Here is a 17,624-nt window from a genome sequence, read left to right on the forward strand (position 1 = left end):
AAATCCATAGATTAGGGCCTAATGAATTCATTTCAATTGACTGATTTCCTTATATGAACTGTAAGTCAGTAAAATTTTTGAAATTGTTGCATTTATATTTTTGTTCAGTGTGTGTGTGTGTGGTATATACAGTTGAAGTCGGAAGTTTACATACACTTAGTTTGGAGTCATTAAAACTTGTTTTTCAACCACTCCACAAATTTCTTGTTAACAAACTATAGTTTTGGCAAGTCGGTTAGGACATCTACTTTGTGCATGACACAAGTAACTTTTCCAACAATTGTTTACAGACAGATTATTTCACTTATAATTCACTGTATCACAATTCCAGTGGGTCAGAAGTTTACATACACTAAGTTGACTGTGCCTTTAAACAGCTTGGAAAATTCCAGAAAATGATGTCATGGCTTTAGAAGCTTCTGATAGGCTAATTGACATAATTTGAGTCAATTGGAGGTGTACCTGTGGATGTATTTCAAGGCCTACCTTCAAACTCAGTGTCTCTTTGGTTGACATAATGGGAAAATCAAATGAAATACAAAACCGCCATAAAAAAGCAAGACTACGGTTTGCAACTGCACATGGGGAAAAAGATCGTACTTTTTTGGAGAAATGTCCTCTGGTCTGATGAAACAAAAATAGAACTGTATGGCCATAAGGACATTTCTCCAAAAAGTACGATCTTTGTCCCCATGTGCAGTTGCAAACCGTAGTCTGGCTGTTTTATGGCGGTTTTGGATCAGTGGCTTCTTCCTTGCTGAGCGGCCTTTCAGGTTATGTCGATATAGGACTCATTTTACAGTGACATAGATACTTTTGTACCTGTTTCCTCCAGCATCTTCACAAGGTCCTTTGCTGTTGTTCTGGGATTGATTTGCACTTTTCGCACCAAAGTACGTTCATCTCTAGGAGACAGAACGCATCTCCTTCCTGAGCGGTATGACGGCTGCATGGTCCCATGGTGTTTATACTTGCGTACTATTGTTTGTACAGATGAACGTGGTACCTTCAGGCGTTTGGAAATTGCTCCCAAGGATGAACCAGACTTGTGGAGGTCTACAATTTCTTTTCTGAGGTCGGCTGATTTCATTTGATTTTCCCATTATGTCAAGCAAAGAGACACTGAGTTTGAAGGTAGGCCTTGAAATACATCCACAGGTACACCTCCAATTGACTCAAATGATGTCAATTAGCCTATCAGAAGCTTCTAAAGCCATGACATCATTTTCTGGAATTTTCCAAGCTGTTTAAAGGCACAGTCAACTTCGTGTATGTAAACTTCTGACCCACTGGAATTGTGATTCAGTGAATTCTAAGTGAAATAATCTGTCTGTAAACAATTGTTGGAAAAATTACTTGTGTCATGCACAAACTATAGTTTGTTAACAAGACATTTGTGGAGTGGTTGAAAAACGAGTTTTAATGACTCCACCCTAAGTGTATGTAAACTTCCAACTTCAACTGTAGGTCTACATGCATTGTGAACTGACTCCATACTGAGATGGACTGTTTGTACCCACCCTGAGCGTTGATGATTCATCATGCAGATGCCGTAGAGAAGCAAGAATTAAACATCACATATCATTTAACAGTTCCATTTCACTCCATGCTGTTCATATAAATAATGTATTATACTTTACAGTTTTCTGGCAGTTATTTATCCCGGGAAAAGGGAGTGGTTTTGGGAGGTTAATCCCATAAAATCTCAGTATCCGGGTTCCCGCCATTCAACCCTAAGGCCTACCATGTAAGGGGAAGATACGCAAAAAAAATAAAAATAAAGAAAATCAAATCAAAACCTCCCGCAGTTGAGAGGCTTATAGTATTATAATAGCCTGCAGATTAACAATATAGCTCAATGCTATTTTGTAAGATGCAGACCTTAGTCAGGTGTTGGTATCACGACATGTCAGCCAGATGTTCAATGGTAGGCGACAGTTATCTCATTCGGCTCATTATTGTCTCTTTTCACCTGCGTTACCCGTTATATAGCTCTCTTTCTCTCTCAATCACACACGCACAGCACTACAGCAGCATTTGCACTCCTCCCTCTTGTCACTCCTCCTCTCTCACCTCCTCCGCAGCTCAATGTGACGCTTCTCTTCACCTCTGGGACCCATGGCTAGAACAGGAGTAGAGAGATAGGTACTGGTCTGTAAAAGGACCTCTTCTGTTTTAGCTGTGTTCTTGCCTGAAAGGGTTTAATGGAGTTGAACTATGGGCAATTAGCGTGCCAGGACACATGGTGATCCAGTGGAGCTGCAGTGGAGCTGCAGTGGAGCAGTGGGATCCGGGCCAGTCCAATCGCTGTCAATCTTAGAGAGAATGCTTTTCATATTCCCCTACTGCATAAAAACATACAGTACAAGACATAAGGAATATAGACTCACAATGCTTTTCAAAGGAGTGCACAGAATCGTATTTAAAGGGAAGATGCACACTTCTTAGGATGTAGTCTACAGTCAGTTCGGCTTCATATGCCTTTGCAATGATCATCACTGTACTGAACGGACGTACTCTGTTATTTCTCTACCACCACTCTTAAAAATAGGCTACATTTCATCGGAAATGCGAAAGAGTGTAGAATCCAGTCAATTCTACTACACTATTACATGGACAAAGAGTGAGATGGACGTATTTCCTACTGTGTAGCACCACTGTAACGCACATTGAAATTGTATAACGCTGTATTATTAATAGTAACAGATGTTCCAGGGCTGGCGAGTGCCGGAGTCGGTTAGATGATAATACAGTGAGGGGAAAAAAGTATTTGATCCCCTGCAGTCTATCATTTTAATGGTCGGTTTATTTGAACAGTGAGAGACAGAATAACAACAAAAAAATCCAGAAAAACGCATGTCAAAAATGTTATAAATTGATTTGCATTTTAATGAGGGAAATAAGTATTTGACCCCTCTACAAAACTTGACTTAGTACTTGGTGGCAAAACCCTTGTTGGCAATCACAGAGATCAGACGTTTCTTGTAGTTGGCCACCAGGTTTGCACACATCTCAGGAGGGATTTTGTTCCACTCCTCTTTGCAGATCTTCTCCAAGTCATTAAGGTTTCGAGGCTGACGTTTGGCAACTCAAACCTTCAGCTCCCTCCACAGATTTTCTATGGGATTAAGGTCTGGAGACTGGCTAGGCCACTCCAGGACCTTAATGTGCTTCTTCTTGAGCCACTCCTTTGTTGCCTTGGCCGTGTGTTTTGGGTCATTGTCATGCTGAAATACCCATCCACAACCCATTTTCAATGCCCTGGCTGAGGGAAGGAGGTTCTCACCCAAGATTTGACGGTACATAGCCCCGTCCATCGTCCCTTTGATGCGGTGAAGTTGTCCTGTCCCCTTGGCAGAAAGACACCCCCAAAGCATAATGTTTCCACCTCCATGTTTGACGGTGGGGATGGTGTTCTTGAGGTCATAGGCAGCATTCCTCCTCCTCCAAACACGGTGAGTTGAGTTGATGCCAAAGAGCTCGATTTTGGTCTCATCTGACCACAACACTTTCACCCAGTTCTCCTCTGAATCATTCAGATGTTCATTGGCAAACTTCAGACGGCCCTGTATATGTGCTTTCTTGAGCAGGGGGACCTTGTGGGCGCTGCAGGATTTCAGTCCTTCACAGCGTAGTGTGTTACCAATTGTTTTCTTGGTGACTATGGTCCCAGCTGCCTTGAGATCATTGACAAGATCCTCCCGTGTAGTTTTGGGCTGATTCCTCACCGTTCTCATGATCATTGCAACTCCACGAGGTGAGATCTTGCATGGAGCCCCAGGCCGAGGGAGATTGACAGTTCTTTTGTGTTTCTTCCATTTGCGAATAATCGCACCAACTGTTGTCACCTTCTCAGCAAGCTGCTTGGCGATGGTCTTGTAGCCCATTCCAGCCTTGTGTAGGTCTACAATCTTGTCCCTGACATCCTTGGAGAGCTCTTTGGTCTTGGCCATGATGGAGAGATTGGAATCTGATTGATTGATTGCTTCTGTGGACAGATGTCTTTTATACAGGTAACAAGCTGAGATTAGGAGCACTCCCTTTAAGAGTGTGCTCCTAATCTCAGCTCGTTACCTGTATAAAAGACACCTGGGAGCCAGAAATCTTTCTGATTGAGAGGGGGTCAAATACTTATTTCCTTCATTTAAAATGCAAATCAATTTATAACATTTTTTAAATGTGTTTTTCTGGATTGTTTTGTTGTTATTCTGTCTCTCACTGTTCAAATAAACATACCATTAAAATTATAGACAGATCATTTCTTTGTCAGATACTTTTTTCCCTCACTGTATGCTAACCAATGGGGTGGCCGGGGCGGTGTAGCGAGGTGGTAGTGGTGCTAGCTCTTAGCACCTCGTCCATTTACCTCCCCATGTCCGTGTTCACATGAGTGCTTTGATTGACAATGACATTTATGGGCTCCGCTCGAACAGTACCCCGTGTCGAGTGTCCCCAGGGGTGTACCGGTCCCTCGCCTCCATCAGCCTGGCACACTCAACCGTGCCAGTCCCCTAGGACGGGCCATATTAACACATCCTAGTTAGAACACATCCTAGTTAGAACACATCCTAGTTAGAACACATCCTAGTTGGAACACATCCTAGTTGGAACACATCCTAGTTAGAACACATCCTAGTTAGAACACATCCTAGTTATTCTAGTTTTGAAAATCAGTCAATTTTTTCAGAATAGGCCTAAACACACCAGCAAGCACAAAGCCCCAATCCAAGATAGGAACACAACCGTCAGTGCCTATTTAAATAAATGTATTGCTTTGATTCTAACTCACACTCTATTTGGGCCTCCCCTTCTGTCTTCTCCATTAGAATTGGCCAGAGGGAGGTTGATCGGAGGTGTTAGATTAGAAGGTCCCGGTGTTTCTCCATTCCAATAAGTGTCAGTCAGGTGGATGGTTGTGAGTGGATTCACTCTGTATTCTCCTGTCTCTGTCTGTCTGGCTCCTATGGATTTACTGCCCTCAATGCCCCCAGGAGGGAGATTTGATTCCACTGCACTGGCTAATCTCTGTCTCTTCTCTCTCTCTCGCTCTCTCTCTCTCTCTCTCGCTCTCTCGCTCTTCCCTCTCCTTTCATCATTCTCTCGCTCTTCCCTCTCCTTTCATCATTCTCTCCTCACTCTCACTCTCTCACTATCTCTTCTTTTTTCTACTACTTATTTTAAACCTTCTTTTTAACGTCTGCTCCCTATCTCTCTCTCTCTCTCTCTTCCCCCCTCCCCCCTCCCCTTCATACAGCCACTCTCACTCCCCGGGCTCCATGGCGGCAGCGGTGCCATTCAGTGAATGGTCTTGCGGCCGATGCACCTTCCTGAACACGGGGGCGGCGCCGCGCTGTTCCATCTGCGAGGCACCGCGCCAGAAGCCCGACCTCAACCAGATCCTGAGGCTGAGCAGCACCGAAGAGCAGCAACGCTGGGCCTGCCCCCGCTGCACCCTCAAAAACCCCCAGGGCTCCGGCGCCTGCACCGTCTGTGGCTTCGGATCCTCACCAGGCACCCCCACGCCGACCACAACCATGGCTGCCATCACCAATGGCCTCCTGCCCATGCAGCCGGAGACTCCGACACCGGTCATGACTCCCACTGTTCTCCTGGAGCCCCGCGGGCAGCAGCCTGCCAAGGAGGAGGCATTGAGGAGGTCAGAGAGCAACGGGGAGGTGGATGGACCAGGTGGACCCGAGGGGCAGCAACACCACCACTTGGGCTGGACGTGCCCGCGATGCACGCTTCATAATACTCCTGTTGCATTGTCGTGTTCGGCCTGCGGGGGACCAAGGAAACTGTCACTGCCCAAGATCCCCCCTGAGGCGTTGGTGGTGCCTGAGGTGCGCACGCCTGTGCTAGGGTTTCCCGTCCATGTGGCAGGGCCCCCCCCGCTCCTCATTGACTTGACGGATGACTCGCCCCCCGCAGCCGCCCCCTGTGAACCCCAGGAACCTCCCCACACCCACTTGCCCCCACCGCCACTCTCCTCCCCTTTCACGCCCTTCTCCTCTCTCCAGAACAACCCAGTGCCCCGCAGCAGGAGAGAGGTGCCCCCAGCGGGGCGTCCGCCCAACTCTAACCCCAATGCCCTCAGCCCAACTTCGCCCTCCACGGCCTGCTTGCCGCCCCAGCACTGCCCTCCCCTCCGCCCTGCCAAGCCCAAGCAAGCCCAGCCCCAGGAGCCCTCCTTCCCCAGCAAGCGCCTCAGCATCCTGGAGGAAGGGGACGGCACCAACCCCCATCACACCTCCCACACCCCCGTCACATCGCCAACAACCTGGAAGTGCCCCGGATGCTCCCTGCCCAACCTGAGCGGCTCGTCCAAGTGCGAGGCATGCCACTCGTCGCAGGCCGGCGCCGACCTCATCAACCTGGTGGGCTGCGAGTCGGTGCGCTTCACACCAGCCAACCCCTCCAGTCCGGACTCCAGCACCTGGGCCTGCTCCAAGTGTACCCTACGCAACCCCACCGGGATGACCAAGTGCTCAGCCTGCTGCACCTCCAAGCTGCACGGCTTCCAGGAGCCTAGTTCTCGCTGCTGCCCGCACTGCAGCCTCCCCGGCCCATGCTCCTGCTCCTCAGCCTCCTCCTCATCGTCTTCTGGACACAAGGCCCGAAAACAGGCCCGGGTCTACCCCTTGATCTCGGCCACCAACACCACCTCCTCTTCCTCCTCATCCTCGTCCTCCTCTTCCTCGTGCACACTGCTGCAGGAGAAGCAGTGGGGCTGTCCGGCGTGTACGCTGCTCAACGACATCAAGTCGAAGAACTGCGCGGCATGCCACACGCCCCAGCAGTACCTGACACTGCGCAAGGTGGCCAAGCCACTTAAGAGGAGGGGGAGCATGCATGTAGAGGCGAGGCGGCGCAACGACGAGGGTGAAGCCAAGGAACTCTGGGAGAACATCACTACCTTCTGTCGAGAGGTAAGACGCTCTGGAAACAGGGCGTTGGAAAATTGATTGTGTTTATGCTTTTCAAAAGCTAATAGTTTTCTAAAAGAGCATGGGTCAAGACAACTAACATTTTACGCTAGCAACTTAAATCAGTTTCCATGTACAGCACACAATTTTATTCCTGCTGGGTGGTGCCTGGTAGCCATTTTGTTTCTTAAGAGCTCACCACTGACACATCAGCATCTCTTTCAATAGAGATGAATAGTCAAGGAGCTTCCCAAACAGCATATTTCATTGTGCCGTGAAGAATTAATCCAGTAGGGGTGTTTTACATGTGTCACACTGCAACGCTGAACTGCCAAACGGCACAGTACAGGGTTTTTTCTGGATCGAAAAGGGGCTTAGGTGGTGGGCGTGGCAGTAAGTAAGTAACGAGCCTTGGCTTGTGCGAGCCGGAACATCTCATAGGGCAGGAGCCTATCTCCTGTTTCTGTAGCGTGAGGCAGGTTGATGTACAAGTACACGTCCTGGATAATACGCTAGTCTATCGCAGGACCTTACCCCCAATCTAGCTCCTTAATGCCAAGCAGAGACCCATCAGGTCCCATTTTTACAGCCTTTGGTATGATTCGGCCAGGGATTGAACTCACAACCTTCCAATCTTAGGGAATTTTAGAGGCCCCCATTTTGGCGGTGTAGAAAAATATTTGCAATTTTAAGCCAATTTCCTGCAATTCTTCAAATTTCTAAATGGAGCTGAGATAATTTTTTGCCGTTTTTAAAACACATTTCCTGCAATTCTGCCATGGAGCTAAGAGAGAATTGAGCAGTTTTAAAGATAGTTTCCTGCAATTATATGCATTTTGCCATGGATAATGCTGTGTTCTTTTGCTCAAACCTAATAACAAAAGGAATACTGCTAAATCCATTGTTTTTGACATTTTCAATTCTCCCTGACTGTCTAGCTTTTATTATTGTGATTGTTAGTTCTTAAAGGTTATATTATTTACAAATACACTGCTCAAAAAAATAAAGGGAACACTTAAACAACACATCCTAGATCTGAATGAATGAAATAATCTTATTAAATACTTTTTTCTTTACATAGTTGAATGTGCTGACAACAAAATCACACAAAAATTATCAATTGAAATCAAATGTATCAACGCATGGAGGTCTGGATTTGGAGTCACCCTCAAAATTAAAGTGGAAAACCACACTACAGGCTGATCCAACTTTGATGTAATGTCCTTAAAACAAGTCAGAATGAGGCTCAGTAGTGTGTGTGGCCTCCACGTGCCTGTATGACCTCCCTACAACGCCTGGGCATGGTCCTGATGAGGTGGCGGATGGTCTCCTGAGGGATCTCCTCCCAGATCTGGACTAAAGCATCCGCCAACTCCTGGACGGTCTGTGGTGCATGGAGCGAGACATGATGTCCCAGATGTGCTCAATTGGATTCAGGTCTGGGGAACGGGCGGTCCATAGCATCAATGCCTTCCTCTTGCAGGAACTGCTGACACACTCCAGCCACATGAGGTCTAGCATTGTCTTGCATTAGGAGGAACCCAGGGCCAACGCATATGGTCTCACAAGGGGTCTGAGGATCTCATCTCGGTACCTAATGGAAGTCAGGCTACCTCTGGCGAGCACATGGAGGGCTGTGCGGCCCCCCAAAGAAATGCCACCCCACACCATGACTGACCCACCGCCAAACCGGTCATGCTGGAGGATGTTGCAGGCAGCAGAACGTTCTCCACGGCGTCTCCAGAATCTGTCACGTCTGTCACATGTGCTCAGTGTGAACCTGCTTTCATCTGGCAAATGCCAAACGTCCTGCACGGTGTTGGGCTGAAAGCACAACCCCCACCTGTGGACGTCGAGCCCTCATACCACCCTCATGGAGTCTGTTTCTGACCGTTTGAGAAGACACATGCACATTTGTGGCCTGCTGGAGGTCATTTTGCAGGGCTCTGGCAGTGCTCCTCCTGCTCCTCCTTGCACAAAGACGGAGGTAGCAGTCCTGCTGCTGGGTTGTTGCCCTCCTACGGCCTCCTCCACGTCTCCTGATGTACTGGCCTGTCTCCTGGTAGCGCCTCCAGGCTCTGGACACTACCATCCTGGATGAGCTGCACTACCTGAGCCACTTGTGTGGGTTGTAGACTCCGTCTCATGCTACCACTAGAGTGAAAGCACCGCCAGCATTCAAAAGTGACCAAAACATCAGCCAGGAAGCATAGGAACTGAGAAGTGGTCTGTGGTCACCACCTGCAGAACCACTTCTTTATTGGGGGTGTCTTGTTAATTGCCTATAATTTCCACCTGTTGTCTATTCCATTTGCACAACAGCATGTGAAATGTATTGTCAATCAGTGTTGCTTCCTAAGTGGACAGTTTGATTTCACAGAAGTGTGATTGACTTGGAGTTGCATTGTGTTGTTTAAGTGTTCCCTTTATTTTTTTGAGCAGTGTATATAGGTCCATTATCTTTTCTACGTACTTTAGAGTCATTGAAGTTTACACTGAAAGCATTTTTCCATCTCGAAGATAAACTACCAGTCGGTTTCAGTCTTCAGTTCACACAAGGAGACGTGAATCATAATTTATTTTTAACTGAAGTGCCCCGAAAAAACGCTTAGGCGGCTCGCCTATGGATTACAATGGCAAAAAAATCCCTGCAGTACTGCTTTCTAATACCCCGGCTTCTTTACCATGCTTCCAGCGATTAGCCTGCTACTGCGATCTGCCTCGTTGTTAAAGATGCTACCAAGAGACCCTTATAGGCTTATGTTGTTGTTGTTTCTGTTTGCGCTCCTCTGCTCGTTAGTACATTTTTAAGGGGGAACTGGGTGAACGTTTGTCCCTTGAATGCACCGGCGGTGCCTAGCGTATCTGATTATCCCAAATAATCCCTCCCGTCAAAGGAAAGTCATTCCGAAACCAGAAAAAAGCTCAAAGTCAGATGAGGTTGTGGTTCTCATAATGGATTCCAATTATTAGTTGTTTGTCCTAAAAATGCTCCGAAGTGAAGGTGTTCTGTTTGTCCATGAGTAAGTTAATCGCAAGCCCAGAGTCTGTGTGTATCATATTTATTGTTGCCATAGGTGCATATAGGCTACCACTGCAACAACATAACATTGAGATGGGGGGGAGAGGGTTGTAAAGCCCATAAGGATCTGTTGGTCACGTCCAGGCTGGTGTTTAAGTGAGCTACAACAAATGTAATCCCATTTAGCCTAATTTAGTCAGACTTCATCTGTGTCCTGTTACTGATGTTGACCTAAGTTAGCGTAGCACTTACCTACACTATCCTAACTTCCTACCCTGAGCTGCCTGCTCCAGGGTGAAGTTTCCCCTAGGTACAGATCTAGGATCAGCTTCCCCTCCCACAATGCAAAACTGACCTAAGGTCAGCATCTAGGGGCAACTTCAACCTACTACACCATGCTGCCCCTGGTACACTTTCTGATTCTGACTTTAAGTTTCTCTGACTCTACTTTCTCTCACATAGACACTACCAGTCAGTTTCAGTCTTCAATTCACACAAGGAAACGTGAATCATAATTCGTTTTTAATTAGGTGATGAATTGAAACCGTGAAATTAGGTTTTTATAGTGGTGATAGTCATTTCGATTTCACATTTTCTAAGTAAACTTTGATATAATAAACTGTTACAGGAGGGTTGAAAGTTCTCATAGCCAACAAAAGCCTTGATTCTCTAACCGTAATGACGTTGAACCCTATCAAGAAACAATTCATTGTTATTAATTGGCATAAATGTCAGTCTGGAAAAATGTATCAAGGGATTTTCTTAATGGAGAAAACCTAATTACAACCTAATCTCCAAATGAAAACACCTAATGTAGATTGACGTCCCTTTGCCCCACTACTTCTGCTCGTCATTAAATAAACTGAACAAAATTATAAATGCAACATGCAACAATTTCAACAATTTTACTGAATTACAGTTCATATAAGGAAATCAGTCAATTGAAATAAATTCATTAGGCCCTAATCTATGGAATTGATATGACTGGGAATACAGATATGCATCTGTTGGTCACAGATAACTTTTAAAAAAGTTAGGAGGAGGTCTCTCAAGTGGCCGTGTCCGGGAGTCCCATAGGGCGGCGCACAATTGGCCCAGCGTCTTCCAGGTTAGGGCAGGGTTTGGCCAGCGGGGCTTTACTTGGATCATTGCGCTCTAGCGACTCCTTGTGGCGGGCCGGGCACCTGCAGGCTTGGCACCTGCAGGTCGTCAGTTGAAGTGTTTCCTCCGACACATTGGTGCAGCTGGCTTCCGGGTTAATCGGGCGGGTGATAAGGAGAGTGGTTTGGCGGTCATGTTTCGGAGGACGCATGACTCGACCTTCGCCTCTCCCGAGCACATTGGGGAGTTGCAGCGATGAGACAAAGGGGAGGAAAAAATATATACAAAAATTAATAAAGGGGCGTGGGATCAGAGAACCAGTCAGTATCTGGTGTGACTAAAAGTGTTGGTCCCATGTGGCGGTCACGACATTTCGTCAGCAGGTGATTGTCAAGCAAATAACTCTCGGTCTCACGTAATTTACCGTTAATGAACATAAACACATTTAGCATCTCCTGGTGTCCACACATAGCCTACAAGCCATTTAAAAAAGTATAATAAATCCATGTAATATAGCCTACACCTTCACAATAAATCCACTATTTATTTTAGACAGGTCTAAAGAAGCATGATATGAAGAAAATGTAGTCTATTTCAGAAGAAAATAATAGCATACTCAGAGGTGTCCGTATGTTAGGCCCTGATCTGGCTATGCCAAATGGCTGTGGGCTACACTAGTTTATTTAGCAGACAAGATTTGCTTATAATTCCGTGGCATTATTTTATAGTATGAAGAATACAATTGAACAAAGCTGAATAAAATATACATATTTTCTCCAAACGATTTGAGGGAGTGCGCACATGCAGCTATTCTGTGTTAAGCGGTTAACAGAGAAATAGGTACTCCTATATGCTTAATTGAGATTCTAATGATGATTTGAAAAAAAGTCGCTTGAAAGGCATGAGCTCTGCTTTGTTATTTTGTGCAGGCTGTACACACTCCAATAGTCTCTCATTCACAATTTGACAAGCACTTGATAATGCCTCGAATTTCGCAGCGGCATCCACTTTGTGGCCATAATGCACCCTAAATAAATCCATGCCTTTTGCGGCCCGGAGTGCTGCGTTGTTCCCATCTCTCTGAGTGTGCTGCGCAATCGGATGCCCTCTCACTCACATGGCTCTCCGTCATGTGATCGGGTCTTTCTCACAGGCTACAAGTGAAGACAGACACATCGGGGACGCAACTGCGCGCGTCCTTATCCAATTTCGAGGTGCATATTGAAGATATTGGAAGAACTTGTTCACATTTACATTTCGTCAGCCAACAAGATGAGTAGGCCTAACGAACAGCAAAAGCACTAGCCTATGTCAATCTACTATCCCCCATAGTACAAAAGTCAACCTATTCTATTCTGTGCAAGAAATACATATTCCAAACATAGTCTGGGACAGTTGTGGGATGCGATGAATCCCAAATTAATACAAACACTAGGATCAAAAAACCTTATTTATGCAATGTGGCTGACGCAACAGATCAGAACATTTAGCTTAAAATGTTGAAACTATTAGGCTATTTCTTCACATTATAAGCGCAGCAATGCGCACATGGTAGTAGGCTATAAGCGCGAATGTTCCATTAGCAGAAAACACCATTATCAAAAGTGACCGCAAATGCAATTATGCATGTAATGCTTTTATTATAAAGGTGCCTTTTTATGGTGAAAATGATCTTCCCCAAACTTGAAACTCATGTACTGCTTATATATGCCAGTTAGGCTCTACACCCCTTGTAAAGCGGATTAATTTTAAGAAGTTATTTGGCCACTTTAGTTGTAATACAAACCTTATTAAAACATATAGGACTATGGGCTAAGCTACATGAGGTGTGCGACTATGATAAGAAAAAGTTGCAAAAAGAAGGCATTGTTTCTTATGCTGGGCATCATTCACAAGTGATAATATATAATTCACAAATGATAGGCTAATATTGTCACCCATCAGACTTTTCTTGATTTAATCGTGTCTTTACATATACTAAATAATATATGTGTGACATTTGTTTTGATTTAGAATTGACCATTATCATGCACCTGTATCGAAACAGGGGCAGCGGGACAAAATACATGTCATCTATGCACTTAAATAGCGAATGGAGGACGCATTTCCCCATGGTTTATTTCCATGCCAGCCAGGTAGGCTATACTCCTGTTGTAAATATAAGCAATATGCTTAATATTAGGAAAGTTGAGAAATAAATATAGTAGGCCTAGCCTATAGAAAGCTGATGGGATCCTCTTTTTATTAGCTGCCATCACTCGGTTTTCTCCCGCAATTGCATAGCCTATAGAAATGTTGAGCAACATGAGCTCATGGACTCTCATTAAGTGTTTGATTAGATTTTCGAAAGCATTTGCATTGATGTCAGTGATTAGAGGGACTGCAGGAATGTACACCAGAGCTGTTGCCAGAGAATTGAATGTTCATTTCTCTACCATAAGCCGTCTCCAACGTCATTTTAGAGAATGTGGCAGTGTGTCCAACTGGACCCACAACCGCAGAACACATGTAACCACGTCAGCCCAGGACCTCCACATCTGGCTTCTTCACCTGTGGAATCGTCTGAGACCAGCCACCCAGACAGCTAATGAAACTGTGGGTTTGCACAGCCAAAGAATTTCTGCACAAACTGTCAGAAACCGTCTCAGGGAAGTTAATCTGTGTGGTCGTAGTCCTCACCAGGGTCTTTGACCTGACTGCAGTTCGGCGTCGTAACCGACTTCAGTGGGCAAATGCTCACCTTCGTTGGCCACTGGCACACTGGAGAAGTTTGCTCTTCACGGATTAATCCCGGTTACAGCTCTACCAGGAAGATGACAGACGTTGTGTGGGCGAGCGGTTTGCTGATGTCAATGTTGTGAACAGAGTGCCCCATTGTGGCAATGGGGTTATGGTATGAGCAGGCATAAGCTACGGATAACGAACACAATTGCATTTTATCGATGGCAATTTGAAGGCACAGACATACCGTGACGAGATCCTGAGGCCCGTTGTCGTGCCATTCATCCGCCGCCATCACCTCATGTTTCAGTATGATAATGCACTGCCCCATGTCGCAAGGCTCTGTACACAATTCCCGAGAGCTGAAAATGTTAAGTTCTTCCATGGCCTGCATACTCACCAGACATGTCACCCATTGAGCATGTTTCGGATGCTCTGGATCGACGTGTACAACAGCGCGTACCAGTTCCCGCCAATATCCAGCAACTTGGCACAGCCATTGAAGAGGAGTGGGACAACATTCCACAGGCCACAATCAACAGCCTGATCAACTCTATGCAAAGGAGATGTCGCGCTGCATGAGGCAAATGTTGGTCACACCAGATACTGACTGGTTTTCTAATCCACGCCACTACCTTTTTTAAAAAGGTATCTGTGACCAACAGATGCATATCTGTATTCCCAGTCATGTTAAATGCATAGATTAGGGCCTAATTAATTTATTTCAATTGACTGATTTCCTTATATGAACTGTAACTCAGTAAAGCCTTTGAAATTGTTCCTTGTTGCATTTATATTTTTGTTCAGTGTAATTTATTACACCCAAATTGGCCATTTTAATTTATAGGATTCATATAATATTCAATAAATATAATACCTAACATCTGATTTGGCCCAAACTTTTTTTTAACAATGAGTTAGACATGAGGAATCCAAAGAAATGGTCAAAAGCCACCCACGGACCCCCACACCCCACACCAATCCCACCCCAACAACAAGTATATAGTATCAGTTCTCTATGTCTGACCACTATATGATGCTGTTCCTGCGATTAGGTGATTTTTAAAAAAATTATCCCAATGTTAAAGGAATAGTACACCCAAATTACAAAATATCATATTGGTTTAAGCAGTCTATGAACAAAGTATGACAGCAATCCATGCTTTGGTTTTGTTGTCCACTTTTTCAAATACTAACTTTTTTGCATTTGTGGCACAAATCCAATGCAAGTCAATGGTACCTACAGTTGAAGTCTGATAGGCTAATTGACATCATTTGAGTCAATCGGAGGTGTACCTGTGGATGTTTTTCAAGGCCTACCTTCAAACTCAGTGCCTCTTTGCTTGACATCATGGGAAAATCAAAAGAAATTAGCCAAGACCTCCGAAAAATAATTGTAGACCTCCACAAGTCTGGTTCACGCCTGAAGGTACCACGTTCATCTGTACAAACAATAGTACACAAGTATAAACACCATGGGACCATGCAGCCCTCATACCGGTCAGGAAGGAGACGCGTACTGTCTCCTAGAGATGAACGTACTTTGGTGCGAAAATTGTATATCAATCCCAGAATAACAGCAAAGGACCTTGTGAAGATGCTGGAGGAAACAGGTACAAAAGTATCTATATCCACAGTAAAAACGAGTCCTATATCGACATAACCTGAAATGCCGCTCAGCAAGGAAGAAGCCACTGCTCCAAAACCGCCAAAAAAAAGCCAGACTACGGTTTGCAACTGCACATGGGGACAAAGATCATACTTTTTGGAGAAATGTCCTCTGGTCTGATGAAACAAAAATAGAACTGTTTAGCCATAATGACCATCGTTATGTTTGGAGGAAAAAGGGGTCTGCTTGCAAGCCGAAGAACACCATCCCAACCGTGAAGCACGGGGGTGGCAGCATCATGCTGTGGGGGTGCTTTGCTGCAGGAGGGACTGGTGCACTTCACAGAATAGATGGCATCATGAGGAAGGAAAATTATGTGGATATATTGAAGAAACGTCTCAAGACATCAGTCAGGAAGTTAAAGCTTGGTCGCAAATGGGTCTTCCAAATGGACAATGACCCCAAGCATACTTCCAAAGTTGTGGCAAAATGGCTTAAGGACAACAAAGTCAAGGTATTGGAGTGGCCATCACAAAGCCCTGACCTCAATCCTATAGAAAATGTAAAGGGCAGAACTGAAAAAGCGTGTGCGAGCAATGAGGCCTACAAACCTGACTCAGTTACACCAGCTCTGTCAGGAGGAATGGGCCAAAATTCACCTAATTTATTGTGGGAAGCTTGTGGAAGGCTACCCAAAACGTTTGACCCAAGTTAAACAATTTAAAGGCAATGCTACCAAATACTAATTGAGTGTATGTAAACTTCTGACCCACTGGGAATGTGATGAAAGAAATAAAAGCTTAAATAAATCATTCTCTCTACTATTATTCTGACATTTCACATTCTTAAAATAAAGTGTTGATCCTAACTGACCTAAAACAGGGAATATTTACTAGTATTAAATATCAGGAATTGTGAAAACTGAGTTGAAATGTATTTGGCTAAGGTGTATGTAAACTTCCGACTTCAACTGTATATTAGCATTTTGACACTTCATGTTCAAACCAACCTAAAGCAGTGGTATCGGAACTTTTTCAGTGGGGACCCCATTTTTTTCCTACTGAATTTCTGGGGACCCTATTTTTTTCCCGCAATAATTTATCGCTACCCCACCCCAAATCTAATGACACAACCTTCATTTTCACATCAACAAATAACCTTCATTTCATTGCAACCAATAAATAAATTTACTCAATAAAATTGTATTTTTCAAATTATCTTTCTCAAACACTTTTGGATATTGTCCCATACAATATATACTTTTTGGGGGGCGACTTTGAATACCACTGTACTAAAATATCAACAACAACAAAAAAGATTGTTACTTATCGATGATTTGGATGTGAAGCGTGAAAATGCTAATATAGGTACCATCTTTGGATGGGTTGTTGTCATACCAGGTCCATAAACTGCTTACAGGGTAAGGAAACCAATTTGGCATTTTGTAATTTGGGTGAACATTGAGGGGAGGGGGAGATAATTTTTCAAAAAATCACCTAATAGCAGGAACAGCATCATCTAGTGGTCAGAACCTGGTAATATCAGGATGTAGGATGGCACATAAACCTAACAACTTCAATGACTAATTTCTCTGAACAGGAGAAAAAAACCTGTCACCAAATTCACTGAGAATACATTACATAGGATGAAGAAACAATACTCAGAGCCGCAGCTCCATACTATTTGTTAGACATAGAGAACTGGTTTGGTGGGGGGGGTCCGTAGGTGGCTTTTGACGATTTCTTTGGATTCCTCTTGTCTTACTCACTAACCACGTTTCCATCCACAGTTTTTATTGCTGTAAAGTCACACTGTATAAAAAAAAATCAAGACTGTTGTGATGGAAGTTTCAGTACAATTTTATAAATGCTGACAGATAATTTGTTTGTTCGACATGGTGGGATCTTTTTGTGTTGGTAAAATGTATTATGCTAGAAATTATTGTGGAAACGCCTTTATGCGCAAATATGGATATAATAACCATCATATCAATGTAAACTTGGAGTCACGTGACGATGTGGTGTGTGATCCTCCCACTACGACTCGGGAAACCATGCAGTTTATTGCAGTGTTTATTCGGCTACAGATGAAATATTAACTTATGAACTTCACAAGGTGGTGAAAGTGCACGGTGATCTTGATGCTCCTTTCCAATAAATATCGAGTGTCTGATTCTGGTGACATGATGATCGATATTGACTGCCATTTGACAAATAAAAATATTCTCGCTCTTATCCATAATAAT

General features: G+C 44.5%; 1 protein-coding gene across 1 annotated transcript in view; it reads left to right on the forward strand.

The window, feature by feature from the left end:
- LOC311100694 (calpain-15-like) overlaps window positions 1–17,624 on the forward strand; it is a gene marked incomplete at its 5' end in the record, with an annotated part of 70,415 nt that overhangs the window by 22,811 nt on the left and 29,980 nt on the right. Inside the window, one exon of the mRNA XM_084141650.1 lies at window positions 5,255–6,929. Within this exon, the coding sequence (XP_083997776.1) occupies window positions 5,255–6,929 (1,675 nt within the window). The remainder of the gene's footprint in view (window positions 1–5,254; window positions 6,930–17,624) is intronic.

The sequence above is a fragment of the Coregonus lavaretus genome, assembly GCF_964263955.1.
Source record: "Coregonus lavaretus genome assembly, chromosome: 25".
In the NCBI taxonomy this organism is placed as follows: domain Eukaryota; kingdom Metazoa; phylum Chordata; class Actinopteri; order Salmoniformes; family Salmonidae; genus Coregonus; species Coregonus lavaretus.